The 25,523-nt window shown below is 39.2% G+C and overlaps 1 protein-coding gene and 1 pseudogene across 2 annotated transcripts in view; one reads left to right on the forward strand and one right to left on the reverse strand.

Annotated features, from left to right (window-relative positions):
- The first annotated feature begins 5,471 nt into the window (after nt 1-5,471).
- The window catches only part of WDR47 (WD repeat domain 47), a 56,946-nt gene continuing 36,894 nt past the window's right edge, over nt 5,472-25,523 (forward strand). Inside the window, exons 1-3 of the mRNA XM_082834047.1 lie at nt 5,472-5,686; nt 22,191-22,357; nt 25,210-25,293. Coding sequence (XP_082690173.1) covers nt 22,200-22,357; nt 25,210-25,293 — 242 coding nt within the window. The 5' untranslated portion in view covers nt 5,472-5,686; nt 22,191-22,199. The remainder of the gene's footprint in view (nt 5,687-22,190; nt 22,358-25,209; nt 25,294-25,523) is intronic.
- Nucleotides 23,492-24,341, reverse strand: LOC309958296 (annotated as a pseudogene). Its single transcript has one exon. The product of its transcript is annotated as an uncharacterized misc_RNA (transcript).

A 25,523-nucleotide genomic window follows, 5' to 3' on the forward strand; every position in this document is an offset into this window, starting at 1 on the left:
GCAAGCAGCCACATAGCACAGGGAGACCAGCTCGGTGCTTTGTGACCACCTAGAGGGGTGGGATAGGGAGGGTGGGAGGGAGACACAAGAGGGAGGAGATATGGGGATATATGTATATGTATGGCTGATTCACTTTGTTATAAAGCAGAAACTAACACACCATTGTAGAGCAATTATACTCCACTAAAGACGTTAAAAAATAAATACAAGGGTACATGTTTCTATAAATTATAAAAGGTATTTATAAATCCACCAAGCCACAAAATGCTAATACCATTCACAATTGTTTACTTCTTTATTTTCACTAGAAATTAAGGTTTCTAATTAACATGTGTGACTAAGGCTGCTAGAAATAATTAGGAAAACAATTCTGTATGCAAGAAAAATAAGATCTATTTTTGGTTAAGAAAAGGTATGAGATATGGAGGTGCATTTTTGTTGATGGAAATGAAAGTGTCTTTGTCCTAAAACTGATTGTTTCTAAATGGGAAAGAGAACAAGAGACAAACTAAAATAGATATAGAAAGTTATAGAAGAATTGTGAAAAAAGGAATCTTTGGGAAGAAATTTTATGTGTGGTCAGGACTGGTTAAGATTGGAATACATTTATTTAAGTAAATGAGTTTTAATACAAAAGTAAGCCTGTGCAAAATTAGAATTTGGTTTTCTCTCTGATACTGAACATATAAAAAAAGAAGTCCAGTCTGAAATTCCTTATGAAAGGTTCCAACAAAGCAGATTAGGAGGGCCTACATGGTCAGTTGCAATTCTTGCTGTATTTAAGTAGATAAACAGGCCAAGTTTATTGAAACTAAACTTATTTTGCAAACAAATTTGTCTTAAGTTGACTACCTTTGGTAAAAAATTAGGGTGATGGGACTTCCCTGGTGGCGCAGTGGTTAAGAATCTGCCTGCCGGGCTTCCCTGGTGGCGCAGTGGTTGACAGTCCGCCTGCCAATGCAGGGGACATGGGTTCGTGCCCCGGTCCGGGAGGATCCCACATGCCGCGGAGCGGCTGGGCCCGTGAGCCATGGCCGCTGAGCCTGCGCGTCCGGAGCCTGTGCGCCGCAAAGGGAGAGGCCACAACAGTGAGAGGCCCGCGTACCACAAAAAAAAAAAAAAAAAAAAAGAATCTGTCTGCCAACGCAGGGGACACGGGTTCGAGTCCTGGTCCAGGAAGATCCCACATCTCGCCGAGCAACTCAGCCCATGTGCCACAACTACTGAGCCTGTGCTCTAGAGCCCTCGAGCCACAACTACTGAGCCCGCGTGCCACAACTACTGAAGCATGCGCGCCTAGAGCCCATGCTCCATAACAAGAGAAGCCACTGCAATGAGAAGCCCGCGCACCGCAACGAAGACCCAATGCAGCCAAAATAAATAAATAAACTTATAAAAACATGATTTTAGAGAGAAAATTTATGTTTCAATAATACACTGTGGATATTAGCTTCTAATACTGTCCATTGTCTTTGAGGTTTGTTTTCTACCTATAAACTGGACTAGATCCTCAATTCTTCTAGTTTCCTCATATCTAGCTACAACTCTCTGAACTAATGTCTGCTTTTTCCCATCCTTTTGATTTGGAATTATTGAGAATTGCCTTTTCTCCTGAAGCCCTGCAAACTAAAACTAGAAAACTTGATATAAACTTCAGAGAAATCACCACAGTTGCTCATGTTTTAGACAATCTTTTTTGTGCCTCTTGCTATGTGGGCCACTCAGAAAGTTTACTGGTATACCTGATAACATCACCAAAGACATTTGAGTGACAAACCAGGAAAATCTGTCAAATTGTCACTGCCTGCCCTATTCCATCTGAATATGCTTTAAGCCGGACATCTAGAAATCTCCACTGGCTGCCTTCAGATCCCAGGAACTGGGATTATGTGTCTGCTCTAGTCATTAACCATTGTTTTATTTTGTCCCCATAGAAATGCCTCATTAAATGCCTGTTTGCTTGCACCACAGCCCTATTTTGGGGAGCCCATCTGAATCACCTCCTAAAATGAGTCTAACTGAACTAATCTATTGTCAGGACTAAGAGACTGGTTCAGTGAGATAAAACAATCTTCCACCTCAGCTTCTGGACTATGAAATTTCTTGGGGGAAGTTTTAAAGATGGGACGGTAGGGGAGCAAAATTTGCCTCCCTAAAATGTTTCTCTTTGGCATGAGCATTATTTTATGCTGATTATTTTTAAGAAACAAAAGACTCAGGAAGTCTTTCTTTTTTACCTCTCCCTTAACTGCCTAAAAGAATTTAGATAAAGGGCCTGGTCCGGGAAGAGCACCATCGCGGGAGATACCTACACAGAATATGGGCTAAGAGTGGTAAGGGGAACTCTTCAGGGCCTGGAGACCAGTGTCTTCTTTGTGTCCCATTGTCTCTGCGTAGCCCAGCAAACATTTGTTTACCAAACATTTTCCCATCTTCCTGTAAAGTGTTTTCCTCCCCTTTGGAGTCCCAAATCCCTAACCCCTTCTCCTTTTCTCAGATGGCATGTAAGCCTCAATTGCCTAATTTGGTTTAGGGCCTCATATTCTTATGGACTCCCACACATAGGTAATTAAATTCATTTTTTTCTCCTGTTAGTCTGTCTGGTGTCAATTTAATCATTAGACCAGCCAAAAAAAAACTCAAAAAAGATAGGGGGGAGATTTCCCCCTTACCAACATATTATTAACATTTCCTAACACATAGTTTCTAGTTTTAAAAAATTGTTGAACTATTTCAATGACTTAATTTAAATAGGTTGAGTATTTCTTTCCAAAACAAGTATTTTATTTTATTTACTTTGTTTTCAATATAACATCCAGGTATTTACTTAATATAAATACAAGCATACCTTTTTTACATTGAAACAAGAAGGTATGTTTCTTTACTAGGTTCAACCATCTGCATAGAATTTAAGCTTTTATTTAGGGGTGTGGAGAGGAGCTCTGGTAGACCCAGTATTCTACCTTCATAATCCTTGAACCTGTTTGAAGGAGAAGCAGCCGTGGTGGTACTTTGTTTTCCCAGAGCCAGAGCACTGCTGGCTCTGAAGCACACAGCTCTTTGGTGTGTATATTTATGAGTATGCATTCTAATGAGAGTGGAGCTTTTAAAACAAATTCCCTTATACCCATTGATCTTCCCCTGAACAACTTGAGGCAAGAGTTCCTTACTTAGGTTTGTACTCAGCTTCCTTTCTACTTTTGGGGAAACACCAAAACCTTTTATTCTCCCTTTTGGAAGTGAGATTTGAGAATCAGATGAAAACGGGTACACCTTAGCCTATAGGCTTGAGTCACAAGTCACCATGAATCATTTCATCAAGTTAGAACCTGCATTTTCAAATGATACCTAGCCTAGTTACTGATCCAGAGGAGGCACTCTAAATATTTGGTGAGTGATTGAGGCAGTACCTCAGGATGTGAGGACAGCCCTTCATCTAAGAAAGGCTTGTCCTTTCTGAACAATTCTCTGCTTTACAGCAACTAGAGTGAAAGACAAGAAGATCTAATCTTAACCAGTGTGGCTGAGTGTAGAAGGAAAGGTGATATCTTAGACTAACAGCTATTAAGGTTGTAGTGTAAAACTTGATGTTACATTAGGAAGCAAATACATAGTCAATGCATTTATCAGTGTACAAGTGATAAGATGTACCAGATGTCTTGTATTTCAGTGCCTGGTTCTTTTCCTCCTCTCATCCCCCTTTTCTGGAAATATAATGGTTGTGCATCTGCTTCCAATAATTCTGATTACTATTTACTGAAAACTTAGATGCAAATAACACTATGCCCTAGGGCATGAGGGATATAAACATGAATAAGACCTCTTATTCCCTCTGCCTTGTCAGAATAAAGTCCGTTTTCTTCAAGCTAAAATTTCCAGTTATTACACAGTGAGGTGGAGTAGATAAAGAAGGTTTTAAGATTCAGAATGGTTAGAATCTTGGCTCTGCTACCTATCAGCTGTTTGACCTTGGGTGATTTATTTCCCTTAATCTCTAAAATGGTAATAATTAACAGGCACTTTAAGGGAGATTGTGAGGCTTAAATGAGAATATAGGTGAACTATTTTGTTTTGTAGTTAGTGAACACCAAAACCAATCTAGTGCCAGAAGGTCAGTTTCTTCCTTTTTATAGCACTCTGCCCCTATTAGGTGGTCAAATGTTTTTCAGATTGTTCCTGATTAGTAACTGTTTCTAGATTTAGTTGAAGATTTAAGTGATGCTGGTTCTTGTAACTGCTATTGTTTGAGAATCAAGATTGAGAAGCGAGTTGTCAGGTAAACTATACTGGTAAAATAATCAATAGACTATTTATTTCCAAGATATATTTGCCCACTTTTTCATTTTATACGTTCTGTAAAGTTTTTGTTGTTGTTGCTGTGTTTTTAACATCAAGACCCTGGGTAACATTAACTTGTGTTTACATTTATTTTTCTGTCACTTATCACTGAGAGCGTTCTTAATGAAGACTTTCTTCCAGGAGTTAATCAGGGCTAGGCAATTGAAGTTTTGCAGTTAAGCTTCTGTGCTTAAATTGTTTTCCATCAATTTGTAAATGTTTTTCTTAGAACCTTTTCCTCAAGCTATAGCTTCTTTTATCTTGAATTGGGTCAAATTCTTCCTTTCCAGAAATGTTTCTGATGTTTATTACCAGTCCCTTTTGCCACATTTCCCTCACTTTGGGAGGCCCCACTTACTCTTGGCTTTTAGCCTTTGTGAGGACCAAGTTCTTACAGGTTTGTGTCCTGTATTCTTTCGTTAGCTCTACATGGTTTTACCCCTGAATGCTTAATTCAGCTCGGTTGAGCATCAGGTATATTTGTGGAATGCTGCTGCACCGATAGGGTGGGAACTAGTGAAGTCTGCTGTCATGGGGCTTACAACCAAAACGGGTGATGGAAAACAGTGAATGTGTTAAGTGTTAAATAACAAAAATACTTCAAGCATCAAGAAGGGGGAATTAAACTGCTGGAGTCTTCAGGAAGGAAGTGGAACCGGGAAAAGCAGAGAGGAGAAGGCGGCGAGATTTATTTCGTTATCCCTTATTAATAGATCAACAGCGAGGAGTCTTAAGAGTCACTTCCAATGCGCAGACGACTCTCGATTCGGAGGAGACAACTCCCTCCGCCCTATTTCGGGAAGCGGGGTCATCAGCCACCAAAGGGTCTGCGTGCCGGCTGCTCTCTCGCAGAGAGAGAGTCTCTCACGCAGTCGCCGCGCCGGCTTTTCCTTCGAGTCCAGCTGGTCCTTGGAGCGCTAGCGGGGAGCCGGTCCACCAGACCAGTCCCCACCGTGCCCCGGGCTGCCGCCCGCCCAGCCGACTCTCCCTTCGACGCAGGCACCTGCCTGGCCGCCCCGCTCGGCGGGGTCCTGAGGCGCCTCGGGGAAGCGCGGCGATTGGCTGCGGCTCGGGGCTGGTGCTCGGCTGCAGCGCCGCTTGACAACCGCAGTGTGTGAGAGGCTGAGCGGACGGTCGCCGGTCCGGGAGGGGGAGACGGGAGGAAAGACAGACTGACGAGCTGATGGATTGACGCGCGGGCGGCTGAAGGCAGGACCGACGTCGAGCCCAGACCGCCGCCCTCACACTCCCTTTCCAGCCCGGAGCCCACCGCTTGGGGGCCCCGTCCTCCGGCCTCCGCGCCGCTTTCTCCTCCGCGATTTCTCCGGGCTCGTCCCGGAGCCCTCAGGTGAGCGACTTCGGGAGGCGGAGGCGGGGTCGGGCCGCGCTGCACACCGCGGGTTGCCATGGTCACCCGTCACCGCCTGTCACCACTTGACAGGGCTGCGACCGTGGCGACCCCCAAGGGCGGCGTTCGCGGCCCCGGAGAAGGGTCTTGGGTAGGCTTGGGTGCTGACTGGGTGGCGACTGGGGTCGTGGGTGAGGCCCCGGCGCCGACGGATGGGGGCCAGGCCCCGACGGGAAGCCGCCGCTCCTGAACCACACCTTTCTCTCGCTGCCAACCCGGCTCCGGGGGCCGAGCGACGGCCCTCGCCCTGGCACCGCCCGCCCCTGACCAGTAAGCCAGCGCAGGGTTGGTGCCCACCTCGCTGCTGCTGTGGGGCGGGAGGGCGGCTGACTGCTCTGATTCTTCCTTCCTCGCCCCTCTGCCGAGCCCGAGCGACAGCCGAGGGACGCGTTCGCGTCCCATTCTGGGCACGCCTTGGCCGGGAGGAGGGGAAGGCGCTGCGGGGCTGGGGCAGCCCTGCGGGGGCCGGGTTTGGCCTTTCTGACGTCAGTGGTCAGTGGCAGCAGGGCTTTGGGGGTCTGGGCGGGGTCGCGGAGGGGGGCAGCGACTGGATTTGGAACTCGGGTTGGACCGGTGCCCCGGGGGCGTCTGCGTAGGAGACACGGGAACGGGAGCTTGTAGAACTCTTAGGGTTAAGCCGCTTTCTTATGTTGGGGAGAAAGAGATTGGGGCTGCAGCTCTGGCGCGAGGCCTTGGGCGAAAGGGGCGGGGGCAGGCAGGGGCGGCCTTTGACCAGTATTTGATTTTTTTCTTTTCTGTACCCAGAGGTGCAGTCAGTAACCACGCATGGTATCTGAGCAGAGCGTTTTTGGCAACTTTGTTCTCTCTGCATAATGAAGGGAGAAGTCTTTGTTCCACCCACATTCATAGGTTATGATCCTAACACTTATTTTCCTCCCTTTGCTGCGGACTTCTTAGAATGCTTCAAGAAGTTAATGGCACAGAGATTAACATGTAGGCTTTAATACGTTATAAACCTTTTCTTTACAGTAAATCCAAGTAGAATTTTTTTTGTCTCCAGTGTTGGTACGTGTTGCCTGGAAATTTTACTAGAAAGGAGAAACGCCTAAGAGCCCATTTTCCTTTTTATGACATATTCTTTGGTCTCGTTTAGGAGGAAAATGTAATGAACAGTTTTACCTTAGGTTTCAGTGGGTAGATTGCTTCCACACAGGAAAGAAAAATTATTTTAGTGACCAACCAGTTAAGCCATAACCGTATATTGTTAGGGGAAAAACACACACAAACACTTGAATTTGATGCCATTATGGATATGTAATTTTTTTGTGAAGGAATTTTAACCTGTTTTCTTCCCACCCTCCCACTTCCTAATTCTTGTCTTTTTCTTTTTTTTTTTTAAAGTCAGTACTAGGAATGTATCATAAGAGAGCAGGGGTACTAGCTTATGTTCCTAGTTACATAATTGTGTTCAACCTCTTTTTCTGTTTGTGAAATCGAGTTTATCAGTTAGTTACTTACTAAATAGTGTGTGATATGCTTTGATATATGCTGCAAAATAAGTATGAAAAGATGCAGTTTCCCTCAGTAGCTCAGTAAGCTGGAAATCAGATTTCTAGGATTTAAGTTTCCCTTTGCTACTGATTGCAATCTTGGAAGAGGTACTTACCCTACTAGTGACTTAATTTCCAGACGATAGTACTTGCTATTGTATTAATCTCGGAATGAGCTCTGAAGTTGAACAAAGTAAAGTATTTGAAAGCACTTTGGAAAAAAATTTAAGGCATCTGTTGATTACCTTTTAACAGAATGGAGCATTGACATGGCTAATTAAAATTTTCTGCATGATCTATTTAGTATTTCTAGGTCCAGGACCTTATTTCTTACAGTGGCCTTAAAAAGGCTCATGGAAACTATTAAGATGTGTCTTTACCCCGTGGCAGAGGTTCTTTATTACTGTGGCGACATGGAGAAAAGGGTGTTTCCTCCCTATATGTGGGTCAGGATTGCTTTCCTGCTTTCAGTAGGGTATTCTCATATTTTAGAAAATAAGGCTATGGCCAATAACTCTTACTTGAGTTTCATTTGGTGTTAAATAATCCTCAGCGTGCATCATTGGTTCTTGAATAACCAAGAAATAGCTTACTTTATCCCCCCGACCTTTGCTTTTCAAATAGGAGTATTAGTGATAAGCTGCAATGTGACAAGAGATAAATCTGTTGTCACAGAACATGGCACACACTAATGGAGTTGTCATCAATTTCACTTGAAGAGTTTGATAAAAAATAGTGTTTTTATATTAAACAGAAGATATATGGAGAATGTAATATTCACACTAATTTCTAGGTAAAATTCAAGGACTGCAAAGAAATTTTATGCTTATGGGCTCTGTGGGGATGGGTTCAGTTTCTTCTGTCCTTATGGAGAAAAGTTTAAGAAGCATTGCCTTAGACTTACTCAGCTAATAAATGACAAATCACTACATAGGACAGGAAATAAGTTGAATTCCATTTTCTAAAACTTTGACATTAGCCTCAAGATTACTTGAATCCTAACTATCCTCTCTTTGTTTTCACCCCTGTATATGTTAGAATGTTATAGTGGAAAGGTCACAGGATTTTAGACCCGGTCGTCCCATTCTTGCTTCTGCACTTTTTGCAGTATGACCTTAGACAAGTAACTGACGTCTCAGAGTATTAGTGTAATCATCTGTAAAATGAAACTGGAGAGTTGTGAGTGTTATATAGATGAAGGATGGGAGTATTTAGCACAGGATCTGACATAGTGGATACACAATAAATGTTAGTTACTTTTTCACAATAATGTTACTTTTCCCTTCCCATCTCTGCATGTTAGGATATTAACAATCCTTCAGACCCATTCTTAGCAAGATACCTCAGAACTTCCATAGCATTTTATTTGTAATTTTTTATGATACTCTTTACTTTATATTTTATGTATATTATTTTTATACAGAAGACTTTAATCCAGGTCTTCAGGTTATAAATCCAGTGCTGACCCATGTCTGAGAATACTTTTTTTTTTTTGCCATTTAATTTTGAGACCATTACATTGAATAGCCAAAGCTTACATATTTCAGCTGATTTTTCTTCCTTTTTATTTTGAGTTTGTTTGTGTTTGTGTAAAAAGATACCTTACAAAACACCACACCCGCCCTTAGAAGCCTTTGTTTTGTGTTTTATCTTCTTGTTCACCATAGTAACTCAATCACTGTATCCCAGGGATGCAGCATCGTGCCAGCACATAATAGACACAAGTATTTTTAAATGAATACTTACTTCAAACATGTTACCACAAGTAGGAGTCTCTCCATATGGCATCTTTAACATAATTGATCTAATCAGGATTCCCAATGTTTCAAAGTTACACCTAAAATTTTTTTAAAAAACAAGGTAAAAAAAAAAAACAAGGTAAACTTTTTCCAGAGTAAATTTTTATAGTTATCTGTAGCACAGTAGCTCTTCCATAGCATGTTATTAGCAACCCTAAGGACAATGCCCTTACCTTATGAGTTCTAAAGGGGATAAATTTATATTGCACCAATCACATGCTTGCTACTCTACTAGGAGGTTGATCCCATTTCACAAGTCAACACTCTATTTTATAGAGAAACAGTACTACATGAAAAAGGACATAAAATCTTTATATTATTTATAGTTGATATATTTGATTGAAATAATGAATTCTGTGAAATGAATGAGTTTCTATGATTAAGTGCCATGTTTTGTGACTTCTGTTGATCTATTGAAAAAGAAAATGGAACTTACATAAAATCTTTGCGAAAGCTTTATAGAACTGAGCTAAAATTGGTGCCTTAATGTCCATTTTGGTTTAACATTTTTTCCTGTTTATTTATTTATCTATTTTCTTCCAGTTTTATTGAGATATCATTGACATGTAGCACTGGATAAGTTTAAGGTGTACAGCATAATAATTTGACTTACATACATTACAAAATAATTATCACAGCAAGTTTAGTAAACATCCATCATCTCATATAGATACAAAATTTAAAAAATAGAAAAAAATATTTTCCCTTGTGATGAGAACTCTTAGGATTTACTCTCAACAACTTTCCTGTATAATATACAGCAGTGTTAATTATTTTTATCATGTAGTGCATTACATTCCTAGTACTTGTTTATCTTATAACTGGAAGTTTGTACCTTTTGACAGCCTTCATCCAGTTCTCCCTTCCCCTGCTCCTTACCTCTGGTAACCACAAATCTGGTCTCTTTTTTCTATGAGTTTGTTTCTTTGTTTTTGAAGTATAATTGAAGTATAATTATTGAAGACTGTGTTAGTTCCTATTATATAACATAGTGATTTGATATTTCTATACATTTCAAAATGATCACCATAATAAGTCTAGTTACAATATGTCACCCTACAAAGATACTACATAGTTATTGACTATATTCCCCACACTATACATTTTATACCCATGACTCATTTGTTTCAGAACTGGAAATTTGTACCTCTTAATTTCCCTCACCTATTTCTTTTCTCCCCCAACACCCTTCCCCTCTGGCAACCACCTTTTTGTTCTCTATGTATAACTGTTTCTGTTTTATGTTTTTTAGATTCCACATGTAAGTGAAATCATACAGTATTTACCTCTCTCTGTCTGACTTATTTCATTTAGCATAATACCCTGAAGGTCCATCCATGACAAGACTTCATTCTTTTTTATGGCTGAGTAATATTCCATTGTGCATATGTGTGTGTGTGTGTGTGTACACACACACACACACACACACACACACACACACACACACACACACCACATCTTCTTTCTCAGTTCAAATACTGATGGGCACTTCGGTTGCTTCCATATCTTGGCTTTTGTAAATAATGCTGCAGTGAACATAGGGGTGCATATATCTTTTCTAATTAATGTCTTCGTTTTCTTCAGATAAATATCCAAGAGTGGAATTACTGGGTCCTATGGTAGTTCTATTTTTAATTTTTTGAGGAATCTCTGTACTGTTTTCCATAGTGGCTGCACCAATTTACATTCTCACCTATAGTCCACGAGGGTTCCATGTTCTCCACATCCTCACCAGCACTTGTTATTTGTTGTCTTTTTCAATAATAGCCATTCTGACATGTGTGAGGTAATATCTCATTGTGGTTTTGATTTGTATTTCCCTGATGATTAGTGATGTTGAACATCTTTTCATGTGCCCGTTGGCCATCTGTATATCTTTGGAAAAATGTCTGTTCAGATTCTTTACCCATTTTTTAATCAGGAATCGGGTTGCTTTTTGATGTTGAGATGTATGAGTTCTTTGTATATTTGGATATTAACCCCTTACTGTATATGTTGTTTGCAAATTTTTGTAAATTTTGCTGTTTTGTTGTTTACATTATTTTGAGAGCTTGGAAACAGAATTGGGTTGGTCTTCTTTCCAACTTCAGGAAAAGCTTTTGAAATGAAATTCTGGGAAGTGCAAAAAACAATATCTCACAACTAGATGGTGTAAAGCAACTTTAGGTGTGTCTAGGTGTGTTCATTGTATAGTACCCACATAATGGGAATTGTTAATTTCACTGTGTACAGTTGTTGACCAGACCATACCTGGAGTATTGTGTTCTATTTCAGATGCTTTAAAGAGAGAGATTAACAAATGTTCAGAGGAGAATGACTAGAATTGTAGGGGATCTGGAAGGTATGTGAAGAATGGTTGAAGGAAGTAGGGAACTAGACCTGATGATTGTCAGATTCAAATGTGTAAAAGTTTTTAATGTAACAGATTTTTATTATGCTGACCCAAAGACATACCTAGATGAAAGTAGATTTTAATTCAATATTAGAAAACAAAACAAAATGCCTTTTTATACTTGAGAAAAAATTGAAGGAATTCTGTATTATCTATTGCTGTGTAACAAATTACCCCAAAACTAAGTGGCTTAAAATAGCAAATATTTATCTCACTGTTTCTGAGGGTCCCAACATCCCAGCTGGGAGCCTCTGATTTTAGGTCTCTCTTGAGGTTGCAGTCAAGTTTCCTACAGGGGCTGTCGTCTCACCTGAAAACTCGACTCGGGGATGATCTCCTTCCAAGCTCAGTGACCTGGACCTCTGTTCCTTGTTGGACTGAGGGCTTCCACTCTCCACAGGCTGTTGACTGAAGGCTTCCCTCAGTTCTTTGTTACTTGGACCTTTCCACAAGGTTGCTTCATGACATGGCAGCTGGCTTCCCAGAGTGAGCAGTCTGAGAGAGGGCACATGCGTGCCCTCAGGATGGATGTTACCATCTCTCTATAAATCTTGGAAATGACATCCCAACACTTCCACTCTGCACTTGGGTACAAGTGAGTCAGTAAATCCAGTCCACACTCAAGGGCCAGGGACTACAAAAGGATGTAAAAACACTAGTAGTCTTATTGGTGACCGCCTTAGAGACTGTCTTCCATAGGTGCCTTGGGGGGTATAGAAATTTTCTGTTATTGGAGGCATTTATGTAGAGGTTGGCAGACCATCTCTCAGAGTTAAGTGTTCAGATATTCTGTACTAAATTAGAGAGTGGACAGAGGTACCTTCCAACTCAATTCTATGATAAGTTTATAAATGCGAAGGAAGTAGAAAAGTTAAGAATAGAAAACTTTAATGGGTAATTAGTATATACTCTGTTGTACTTCTTTCTATAGTTAATATTGTATAATTTGTGTTATTTTTAGTAAGCTTTGAAGTTTTTGTGACTCTTGGTTCAGTATATTTTCTTATGTTTCTGAATGTACCACTATATAATAGATATAGTCCTATACTTACTGACAGACCATTTTTTATGTAGTTCAGTTTTGAAGCATACTCACATATCTTTAAGTTCTGCTTTTCTCGTTGAAAACAAAAAAGTGTGGGAGTAAAAAAAGAACATAAAGGATAATTTTAATCTATTTTACAAAGCACTCTTTTGGTACCTTGGCTTTAGGTGTGACAGAAAACAATACTAGAGATTTCATCATATAATGAAAGGTTCAATTGTGTTCTTAGATAAAGCATACCTTTTACCACAGATAAGGTAAAAACACACAAACAAGCAAATAAAGAATACTGTATGAATTTATATGAATATTCACTTTGATCTTAGTTGATGTAGCATTAATTTGTGATTAGAGTCTATACTTAAAATTTTTGGTACAAATATTAATCTTAAAACAATTCTACATTTCTTACTTACATGTGTTTTTATAGGTTGAAATTTTGCTTAATAAACATTTGAATGTTTACGATAAGGTGCTGTGATAATTTAAGGAATAAGCTATTTAAAACTCCTTTAGGACTTCCCTGGTGGCATAGTGGTTAAGAATCCACCTGCCAATGCAGGGGACAAGGGTTCGAGCCCTGGTCAGGGAGGATCCCACATGCCATGAAGTAACTGGGCCTGTGCGCCACAGCTACTGAGCCTGCACGCCAGAACTGCTGAAGCCCGCGCTCCGCAACCAGAGAAGCCACCGCAATGAGAAGCCTGTGCACCACAACAAAGAGTAGCCCCCGCTCGCTGCAACTAGAGAAAGACCACGCGCAGCAACGAAAACCCAACGCAGCCAATAAATAAATAAATAAACGAACATCCTTTATCTTAAAAAAAAAAATTAAGTGTGGTTTATCAAGTAGGGTTAGGAAGTATATTTTATTAGACCTGGAGAGATCTTTTAAAATAAAAAATAGGGCTTCCCTGGTGGCGCAGTGGTTGAGAATCCTCCTGCCGATGCAGGGGACATGGGTTCGTGCCCCGGTCTGGGAAGATCCCATGTGCCGCGGAGCGGCTGGGCCCGTGAGCCATGGCCGCTGAGCCTGCGCGTCCGGAGCCTGTGCTCCGCAATGGCAGAGGCCACAACAGTGAGAGGCCCGCATACCGCAAAAAAAAAAAAAAAAAAAAAAAAAGTCTGGTTAGATTGTTATTAATGTAGACTTCTAGCTTGTTTACTCACCCTATTAACATTGTTTAATAGAAAAATAATTTGAAGAATCAGAACTATGGACCTCTGTTGGAATAATTTTTATATATTATTTCAGTAAAATGAAGGTTTTTCATTTTGGCATATTTAGATGACTCTATCCATTTTATGTTTTTCCTTGCTTTTGTAAAGTATTGATGCCCTTCCCTTTCTTGGGAATCAGTGTGATACAGTAGGAAGAGCTTTAGAATCTGGTCAACTTATGGTTCCAATCTTGTTCTAGGGTTTTAACCTTTGTCTGCTGTATTTTCTTCCTTCCTTCCGTCCCTTCCTATTTCTATCTCTCTGTCTCTCTTTGCCTCTCCTCTATGTCTCTTATTTCTTTTACTCTTTCACAGTCAGAAATTCTAATTTTTATTGTTACAAAGCTTAGGATATGAATTGGGGAGGAGGAGGCAATTTCTTGCCTGACTATCAAGATAAGGCAGCCCAGATGTTTAAGGAACTAATGAAAAATTGATCTAAAAGTTAATCTAAATATATATATTTTTTCCTCCTCTTTGCCTCTTTGTTTTGTTACACAATTAAATAGGTTCCCTCAGGTACTTTTAAGAGATTTCCTGGATGGTGTTGACAGGGATGTTGATATCAGGATTTATGTCCTGACACACTTCTGAAAGAAGTATTCAGCTGCTAGTGAGATGTTCAGCCTTAATATAAATACTGGGCTAATTTTTTAACCTTACAAAGCTTAGTATCTTCATCTGTAAAATGGGGATGAAATTGCCAATCTTGTAAGATTGTTATAAAGATCAATTAAACAATATAAGTAAAGATCCTAGAATAGTTTTTGTACTCAATAGTTTTTGCATTGTAAATGTAGCAGTTGATCCTATCTTTGGGATTCTATTCTACCTGGTACCTTGATATAGAAGAGAACTTTTGAGATCTAATTCTATAATATTTTTCATTTTCACAGTTTTTTCTGTGTAAAATTAAAAATTTTATTTATATAAGAAATGTATGTATAAATGTACAAGTAATGCATGAATATATATTGGTTGTAAACCATTCAGATAATACAAACGATAAAGAGTAAAAAAACTCCCTTCAACCCCTTTCCCTTCCTAGTTCCCCACCCTCTATCCAATCTCATTCCTCTCTTCAGAGGTAACCACTCTGAACAGTTTGATAAGTATCCCTCCAGTCCTCTCTTTGTCATTTATTTAGACACAGAGATACTATGCCCTCCCTTTTAAAAAAGATAAATTGGCCTATTTATATTCATCCATTCAACAAATATTTATTGATAGCTGTATTGTTCTGTGATGTGCCTTTTTATTGTTAAGGTACAGTAGATCTACATCACTGCATTAGTATTCTATAGTGTGAATTTACCATAATTTAACAATTCTCCTATCGAGAGCTCAGTTTGTTTCTAGTTTTTCTCTATTACGAGCAAATCTTAAGGAACATCTTTGTATATGTATCTTTATATATATTTGCAAGTATTTTTGCAGAATAGGTTCCTAGAAATAGAATTGGAATCAGTGAGTCAAAGAGTATATACATTTAAAATTTTCATAGATGAAAATTTCATGCTGTCAAATTCTTTTTCAAAACGTCTGTCCCAGAACTTCGCTGTTGGCACAGTGGTTAAGAATCTGCCTGCCAGTGCAGGGGACATGGGTTTAATCCCTGGTCTGGGAAGATCCCACATGCCGCCAAGCAACTAAGCCCGTGTGCCACAACTACTGAGCCTGTGCTCTAGAGCCTGCGAGCCATAACTGCTGAGGCTGCACGCCCCAACTGCTGAGCCCGCGTGCTGCAACTACTGAAGCCTATGTGCCTAGAGCCTGTGCTCTGCAATAAGAGAAGCCACGACAATAAGAAGCCTTCACCACAATGAAGAGTAGCCCGCTTGCCGCAACTAGAGAAACCCTGTGTGCAGCAACAAAGACCCAACACAGGCAAAAAAAAAAAAAAAAAGTCCCAATTTATATTCTTAACACAGCATATGAAGGGGCATTTACACTCTTGCCAACACTATATATTATCAGGTCTTTTAAATTTTTCCATAAATGGTATCTTTAATATTACTAGTGTAGTTGAACGTCTTCTCATAAATTCTTTGGTTATTTGTAATTCTGTGAATTGTCTGGATTTTTTGCTTATTGTTCAACTGGAATTTTGGGGGGGGATATTGATTTGAAGTTGCTATTTTTATGTTCTAGATGATAATCACTTAGCTGTTTATATGTATTGTATTTGGTCCTTGTTTGTCCCTTGTCTTTTAACTTTATGGCAACTTCTGTAAAATGGAAGATTTACATTTTACATTTTTAGTGCCAAATTTAGCAATTTTTAAATTTATCTTTTCTGTTTTTTTAAAAAATAAATTTATTTATTTTTATTTTTGGCTGTTTTGGGTCTTTGTTGCTGCGCGTGGGCTTTGTCTAGTTGCCACGAGCAGGGGCTACTCTTCGTTGTGGTGCACAGGCTTCTCATTGTGGTGGCTTCTCTCATTGCGGAGCGCAGGCTCTAGGCAGGCAGGCTCAGTAGTTGTGGCGCATGGGCTTAGTTGCTCCGTGGCATGTGGGATCTTCCCGGACCGGGGCTCGAACCCGTTTGTTCCCCCTGGATTGGCAGGCGGATTCTTAACCACTGCGCCACCAGGGAAGTCCACCTTTTCTGGTTTTTATGTGACTCAATTATACAGCCTGTGTCTGCTTATCTTGTACATTTTTAGTACTTTAGTAATTAAGTATGTTTTTTAAATACTTGTGGGTTCGAATATGCAAATAATTCAAATACTTTAATCTCATAAAGAAAGATTGAAATAATATTTGAATCTGATCTGAGAAGAGGTCTCAGGTTATAAAAGAAATACAAATCACACTGAAATGTTATTGCTTCATTATATACACAGTGAATACATTATATTCATTATATTTCTAGTTCTTTCCAGTTTTTTGCAATTGGAAATTCATTATTTATGTTTCATGTATAATATTTCAATTTTTTGGAATAGGTAATAATTGTACATGGTACAAAATTGACAAGGTACAAAAGGGTATGTAGTGAAAAATCTTCCATTTCTATTCTTTATTATCCAGTTTTCCCTCTTGGAGGCAGCCATTTTTATCAATTTCTTGTCTTTTTCCAGAGATATTTTATGCATATACACAACATATTGTTTATGTTAATTGATTCTTTTCTTTTTATAGCTATATAAAGCTGCACCTGCTTTAAACATAATTTGTTCTTCACACCAAAAATCATTCACAGTTCCAGAAGGTAAATTAAAATAATTGATGAATAGAGAACAGCTGTCAACAGTAAGAAGGGACACACACTGCATCCATGTTAGCCGATTAGCAGACGTGACAGAGCCTTGCAGTTAGAAGGGCTTTTCTTTTGTTTGTTTACTTAAATGATCTAAAGCAAGTCTATTTTCTTTCTTCTTGTTAAACTGACCTAAGGATCAGAGACTTCTGATTATTCCAGACTTGCTATTTCCCCCTAAGAATATATACTTCCTGTTACTGAAATGTGAGTTAAAACAAATTATAAAAGTTGAAGGGAAATCATAGAAATTAGCCAAACTAACCCTCTTATTTTATGTATGAAGAAATTGAGACCCATAGAAATTGTGACTTGCAGTGTCACATTTATATTCCTGAAGGACCAGACATTTACAATTAAATGATCTGGCAGCAACATAAGTTTTTGGAATGCTATTTTATTAAAGAGATAGCTAGCAAGTTTTTCCTCACTCTTTTTTTCTTTCTTTTTTTAAGGAAAAAGTACCATAGTCTTATGTTGCAGTTTGATATTTTATGAAAAAGCTTCATAGTACTTCATTTCCTTATCTGCATTTTTGCCTGTAAACTGGAATGGTAAAGGACTATTGTTCAGCGTTAGGCACTCTGTAATTCTTGGAAGGTTAAAGAAAGTGGTGTTTATTGTTTAGGATGGAGATGGGGATTAATGGAGCCTTTTTATGCACTTTTTTCTTGATTATAAAATATTTAGTGGCTGTGCCTTAATTCCCTTAATCTTATGCTTCTGAATCATTCTCAGCCTTATGCTTCTGAATCATTCTTAGCCTTTTGCATTTTTCTTCCTTTCTAATCTGTATTGTAAGTAAGTAGAAGAAGAACCTCATTGCAAAGGAACATTTAAATATCTATTTATATTTGGCTAGAAAGCTACCACTGATATATTTTTCATGAAACTTTTTCCGTATCTATGTATGGAAATATACATAGAAGTCAATATATTTCTATTACCATTCTTTTTTTTCTTATCTGTTGTTAACATTTTACCTTTAATCTTAGATTTCTAAAAATAATTTTATTTCTTGCCCTCTAATACATTCTTCTAATCTTGATTCACTAAGACAGTAATCAGCAGGAGTCCATATAGAGACACCATCTGGAATTTAGTTTCTGTAGGTGTTAATTGTATATTAGTACTAAAATACTAACCACTTTCCAGCTGGTTTCCAGATATATTTATTTTTAAAGAAAACTCGTGTTTCCTTACCTCACTTAGTCCAGATATTGAATATAAGTAAACATTTATTTCTTAAAGGAAAATTCATAGCATTCATGTTTCTGTGATTTTTTTTTTACAGTAAATCTATCATTTAATACGGAAATACTGAAACACTCTGATTCCTCCTCCCCCATTTTGTTTTCTGTTTTCAGTGGAATACACTTTATTGTTGGTCCTATATAAATTGTGCGTGATGAGTAATTGTTCACATGTACCATGGGCTGGCAGGTCTACCTAAGATGTTATCAAGGCTGACTTTGGCTAAATAGTCAGATTAAAGGGCCAGAGCTTTATCCTTTTGAATGGCTTGTGAAAGCACAGTGTCCTAACCACTGGACCGCCAGGGAATTCCCTTGAATAGCTGTTAGAACAGTTGCAAACAAAAGCATCTACTCTGTACTTTTTAAGAGACATTTCTTCATTGATGTTTTTGCTTCTTAAGTTAATAAGTGTTAATTTATAACACCTATTACATACTGTACATCTGATTAAAAAATCATTTTAGTGGTTCCTAAGCTAGTTAAATCTTACTTTGGATTTGTAGTCCCCTTGAGGGGAGGGGAAGAGGCATTTATTATTGAATTCTACTCCTCTGAATTAGCAAAAAATTCTAGCTTTGTAGTGATTAGTAGTTTAAGGAAATTAAAGAATGAATCATGCTTTTATGTTATGTTTAAAAATACATACATATCTAATTTCTAAATTATATAGTTAGGATTTTGGGAGCCTCTACAAATGTTTCAGTAACACAGGGTGGGTTACAAAAGAATAATTCCAAGATATAGTCATTATGTTATGTGTCTATGTTTTATGTTGTATCCAGCAACAGTAAAGTTTATAAGAGTTAAAATTCTGGGTTGGGTGATTAAAATATCATACTTTTCTACTGGGAATTCTACAGTATAGAATTAAAACTTATCTTTTTAAATGAATTACTTTTTATTTTTTAAATGAATTTTTTAAAACCCTGAATAATTCTAGGGTAATTAAATCTATTTTTTGTATCTATTCAAATTCTAGATATAAAGTCAGTGTAAAATATGTATCTGTAAGAATATACTACTTCTTTTTCTCTTAGGTTTTATTAATCAGAAATGATGGCAGCATGAAACTTGTGGGACTATTGCCATAGATTCGTAGTAACTCCAGAGTTACTTAGTATTAGACTGAATGTTGAATGAGGCCTATAAAATGTTTAATATCATTGGATGTATTGAACATTAGAAAATTATAGTCTCAGTTCTGTATTAAGTTGTGTGATTGGTATATGGTGATTTAAGTGAAGTGCCCTCTAAGATTCGAGGGGATTTACAATTATTTTTCTGAGAGTTAAATTAGCAAAAGCCATTCTTTTCTAGTAAGAATTATCTGAAGATTTGGGGAATGCTAAAATTGCTAATCTCAGAGACACAGTTCTGAAATATGATCAGAATTTATTGAATGGAAATATCATTAACTTTATTGTACAGAGTCTTTTGGACAAAGTCTATGAACAGAAGGGTGGTCAGCTCAGAAGATAGCAAAGGGAAACCCAAAGCATGAGGAATTGGGTGGCTGGCCTGTTGGGGGAGAGAGATTTGTGAGTTGTCTGTTTCCTGAGGTAGGCATGTCCTTATTGTGGAGATGGATGTATGAGATTAGCTTAGTCTGATGTCATTAAGTATTTGAATCATAATTATTTTTCCATGCTCTGTCCCTTGTTTACTCTATCACCTTCTCCACCTAAGAGAGAAAATGTATTCATCTGATGAACATTCTAGTCTGCTAGATGTTTGTACTTCTCATTATGAAGAAATAAATTGTCAAAATAGTAGACAAAAAATAAACCCATGTGCATACATGCATATGTTTATGTTTCTGTGAATTTGGTTGAAGACAGGTCCTGTGAGAAGATAATTGGTCCTGTGAGAAAGATACGTTTACAGTCTGTTTCATCTGATGAGGTCTGTTTGCAGCTAGTCCGCTTAGCTTGGTAGTCTTTTGTACTGCTCTGAGTGTGAACATTTGAAAACTGCAGCAACTTAGGCCATTTAACTTGTGTGGCCTCATCTTTAAAATGAGAGTGTTAATCTAATGATCTTCAGAATTCCTCCTAGTTCTAATTCTTGATGAATTAACCTGTGTGCTCAATTGTATCACTGCAGACTTACAAGTGAGAGAAGGGATTTGAGAGAGCTGAAATATCACTGATGTTTAGGTTGGTAGTACCAATATGACTTAAAGTTGCACATTTTAACCAACCTTGTTTTGTTTGGTTCCAAAGTATAGGGTACAACATTTTACTTGTTGCTGCTACACTCTGTAAGTTTCTTAAGGACACAGCCAATGTGTCCTGACTATACAGGACAGTGTCTATCACAGAGAAAAGACAGTAAGTGCTTATTGAATTAGTGTGTAGGGCATAGCTAAACATGGTTTGGTTATTAGTGATTTTTTAAAATATTCTTTATTATGGCAAATTTTAAACGTATGTAGGAGTAGACAGAATAATATTGTCTTAGTTCATTTGGGGTGCTATAACCGAATACCATAGACTAGGTGGTTTATTTATAGCATAATTTATTGCTCACAGTTCTGCAATAGATGCTGGAAGTCTGAGATAAGGGTGCTAGCATAGTTCCGTTCTGGTGAGAGCCCTCTTCCCGGTTGCAGACTGCTGAGTTCACATTTTATCTTCATGGAGAGAGTCGAACTAGCTTTCTGGGGTCTCTTTTATTTTTTATGATGATGATGATGATGATGATGATGATGATGATTTTTTTAGGAAGAGCGCAAGGGCCGCGAGCGGCCGGGAACCTCGGCCCACCCCCTGCGCCGAGGGTGGCGGAGGACCCAGACACGGATGCGTTCGTGCCGCCGCCCCTCCGGCCCCCACGGCCCCCACGGCCCCCCGGGAAAGGGGCCCACGGGGCCGCCCTGCGACGTCCCCCGCCTCTCGGTCAGCACCCGCCTCCCCCTTTCCCCGTCCAGCCCGTGGGCGAGGCCCACGGCGGGGTGGGGAGGAGGCGCGGCGCGCCGAGGCCGGGGGGCGCCGCCAGGGGCGCCCCCTGACCTCTCGCCCCCCTTTTCCTTCGGCGGGACGGGCGCCTCCCCCGACAGACCGGCGCGGGCCGGTCCGGCAACATGCGCGCCGAGACCTGCCGCCGCTCCCATCGCGCAGACGGTGGGCAGCCGCCGAGGGTGGGCCGAGGACGCCGCCCGCGGGGTGCTGGGTGGGGGAGTCCGGAGAGCGAGGGAGGGAGGAAGGAAGAAACGGACGCCGAGCTTTCCCGGGCCCTGCCGCCGCCACCGTGGCGGCGGTGGGAGCGACAAACCCTTGTGTCGAGGGCTGACTTTCAATAGATCGCAGCGTATGATTATTATTAAAAATTTTTTTCTTATTTGGCCAAGCCGCGCGGCATGTGGGATCTTAGTTCCCCGACCCAGGGATCGAACCTGTGCCCCCTGCAGTGGAAGCACAGCGTCTTAACCACTGGACTGCTAGGGAAGTCCCTGTGGTCTCTTTTATAAGGGCACTAATCCCAATCATGAGGGCTCTGCCCTCATTACCTAATCACCTCCCAAAGCCCCCCACCTCCTAATACCATCACTTTAGGGGTTAGGATTTCAACATATGAATTTTGGGAGGACACCAACATTTAGACCATAGCAAATATAATGAACCTCCAATTACCCATTATCCTACTTTAATGGTTGTGATTATTGTTTTATCTTTACTTCCTCCCACATGCTGCTGCTTGTATTATTTTGAAGCAAATCACAAACTTCATATCAATCTGTGATTCCATTGTGTATCTCTCAAAGATAAGGACTTAAAATCATAGCCATTCCTATATCACACCTTAAAGAATGACTTGGTTTTGACAAATATTACATTAGTTTCACTTAGAATAACTGTATTAAATACTTCCAAGAAACTTGTTATGTGTAGTTTTCAGATAGTTAATAATGCTTAGAAATAATAGAACTAATTTTTGTTTTTGTTCTGTTTAATATTTAGGTTATCAACATGACGGCTGAAGAAACAGTGAATGTAAAAGAGGTTGAAATCATTAAGCTAATTTTAGACTTCTTGAATTCAAAGAAGCTTCACATTAGTATGTTGGCCCTTGAGAAGGAAAGTGGAGTCATAAATGGCCTATTTTCAGATGATATGCTTTTCCTGAGGTATGATTTCATTAGCACTGTGAGGTTTGTAGCTCATTCCAAGAAATGTTAAGTATTAATAAGATAATAGGTACAGTATGGATAGACCTTTGTAATTATGAAAAGACAAAGTATAGTTTTTTAAATGTTTATTTTTATAAAGAACGTTTACAAAACAAAGTTTTCTGTAGAATGTTTTCAGGAGTAAGATCCAGAGATTCATTAAAAAGAGTCACAACTCTATTGTGTTTGTGGCATCATCATAAAAAATATTTGATTAAGAAATCAGAGACTCTGTAAAGTTAAAAAAATATTTCTGAAATACCTTTTTTATGCTATAGAAGTAAAACATACTCGTTATATAAAATATTCTTTGTAGAAAATATAGAAAAATAAAGAAGAAAAATCAGCCCACCATCCACACATACTACTGATAATTTTCTGTGCATATTGAAAAAAAGAAACAATTCTGTTGCATTTAGAATTTTGTATCCTGCTTTATCCATTAACATTATAAGAATTCTCTATGTGATTACAAATTTATGCTTTGAAAATTTTCAATTTACTTAATTTCCTAATGATTCCCCTATTTTTAGACAATTAAATTGCAATTTTTCTTAAATACATGCTCTACTGAGCATCTTTCATACATGTGACTATTTCTGTATCTTGAATTATTTCCTTAAAACAAGATTCTTGGAAGTGGAATTACAGAGCAAAAGGGAGTCAACATGTTTGCCAAAATGGAAAGCTAAATATATCCTTCCTTGAATTGGATTGAAAAAGAAAAACCCAAATTTCCAGGCAGAAATGTATTCTGTGCTTATGTGATACCAAATGTCCTTGATAAGAAGTACAGATTCTTCGATATGTAGCATTTTGTGGCTAGGAAAGCCTTAAGAAATGAAATGTTTCTAATTCATGAAGAAGGAGCTTTTTAAAAAGCTTTATTATTAGGAGAATTTATTTAAACTCATTGCACTTCCCTGTATTTGACATTATGAATGACATTCAGCCCCAGGGAGCTTAGTCAACGATATAGTCAGGAACCAGTACTAAGGCAGTATTCTTTGGGCTCTGTCATTGCTACTTCTGGAATTTATCAGTGGCTCTCAGATATCCCCATGCAGAAACCTGATGGTTTGTTATGAAGTTTTACTGGTCTTAGGTGAAGTTACAGGATAGTAAGTTTTTCATTAAACTAAATGTATTCATCTTAAAGGGCTGCCGGCCGTTGAAATTGTGTCCTTCTTACTTTTGAAATATTAAAATGTCCCTTTAGGGCTTCCCTGGTGGTGCAGTGGTTAAGAATCCGCCTGCCAATGCAGGGGACACGGGTTCCAGCCCTGGTCCGGGAAGATCCCACATGCCACGCAGCAACTAAGCCCGTGCGCCACAACTACTGAGCCCGCGCTCCAGAGCCCGTGAGCCACAACTCCTGAAGCCTGTGCGCTTAGAGCCTGTGCTCTGCAACAAGAGAAGCCACCTCAATGAGAAGCTCGTGCACCGCAACACCGTAACTAGAGAAAGCCTGTGCATAGCAACAAAGACACAATGCAGCCAAAAATAAATAAATAAAATAAATAAATTTTAAAAAAACCTTTAAAAAACAAAATAAAATAAAATGTCCCTTTATAAAATGATTATGATACATATTGTGATTGCTTTTTATTAATATTCATTCTTTGTCGAATCAAAAGTTGGCAATCCTTTGTAGATCTTCCCTGCCTATTTTTTGTTTTTTTCGGTTTAAATCTTTAATGCACCGGCTGGCTGGGCAGTGGCAGCGGGGGGTGCGGCGGGGGAGGCTGTGACTGGAGCGCTGGGGAGCAGTGCCCAGTCTGCTTGACAGACAGCTCATCAGCTGAGGCTCCAGCTTCTGCTCCCGAGGGTGCGCTGAGCTCTGCTCCCTCCACCACGTGCACAGCCAGGGGAAAAAGTAGAAACAGCCCCAGTAGATCTCCTCAGCCTCCAGCGCTACCTCGTATCTCCTCAATCCCAACATGTCCTGGATTCGAAATGTCTCCTGGAGGGGGGCTGAGGGGTCGGCGCAGCCTAAACGCCCACCCTCCCTGGCTCCACTCTGGAAAACTTCCTGCCTATTTTTAAATTTTCTGTTCTAAAAAAGCATAAATAGGGAAATTACTTTTATAAAAGAACAGTAATCTGAATGCCTTATAACTTTTAGAAGTTCCTGTAGACTACTTAAGTAGGATGAAATATGATATTATTCATTACTATTTTCATTCTCAGAATATAAACTCTAGTGTTAAATGCCTCAAAGATGTTGAATTCACAGTTTAGAGCAGGGTTTTCAACCTCAGTACTGTTAACATTTTGGGCCAGATGGTTCTTTGTTTTGTGAGTGTGGGGGTTTTCCTGTGCATTGTAGGGTGTTTAGCAGCACTTCTGACCTATACCCTGAAGATGCCAGTCGCACCCTAGTTGTGACAACCAAAAATGTCCCCAGACAGTGCCAGATTTCTCCAGGGGGCAAAACTGCACCCAGTTGAGAACCAATGACTTAGTGAGACTGGAACATACCAACACACTGGCCCCTAAGTAATACAGAATAACTTTAAACTATAAGATTAGTGGGGAAATAAAGAAACTTTTAGACTTAGTTCAATGTTTTTACATAGGTAAAAAAAAATTTTAGAATGAGGAGTGGGTGCAGATTCACAAATTCTTCTCATATAGCATATGTTGTTACACATAAGTTGTGAGGAAGTTTATTATAGTGGTTGAGAAACCAAGTAAAATGTTATTCTCATTACCTGCTTTGTGAAGTTCTAATGCTATCTTGTCATCTCTTCTGCTTTTAATTAGTGTAACACAAATTTGATAGCATGTGTGGATTTTTCTTTATATAGGCAGCTAATCCTTGATGGTCAATGGGATGAAGTTCTTCAGTTCATTCAGCCTCTAGAATGTATGGAAAAATTTGACAAAAAAAGGTAAGATTTCATCTGTATTTTTTAGTGTCTTATCATTGGTAGAAGTTGAGCAAAACAAAACAATAAACAAAAATTTAAAAACAAGACTTTTAGCTTTCCTAGAAAATAGTACACTCAATCCCATTGAGTTGGAGAACTTCTAGAGGACAGCTTGCATGTACTTCAATTAGTTGAACATCTGATATATAAACCCCTTAGTCAACAGTGTCTATATATAAAACATCACAAGG

The sequence above is a fragment of the Leucopleurus acutus genome, assembly GCF_964270905.1.
Source record: "Leucopleurus acutus genome assembly, chromosome: 2".
Lineage (NCBI taxonomy): Eukaryota > Metazoa > Chordata > Mammalia > Artiodactyla > Delphinidae > Leucopleurus > Leucopleurus acutus.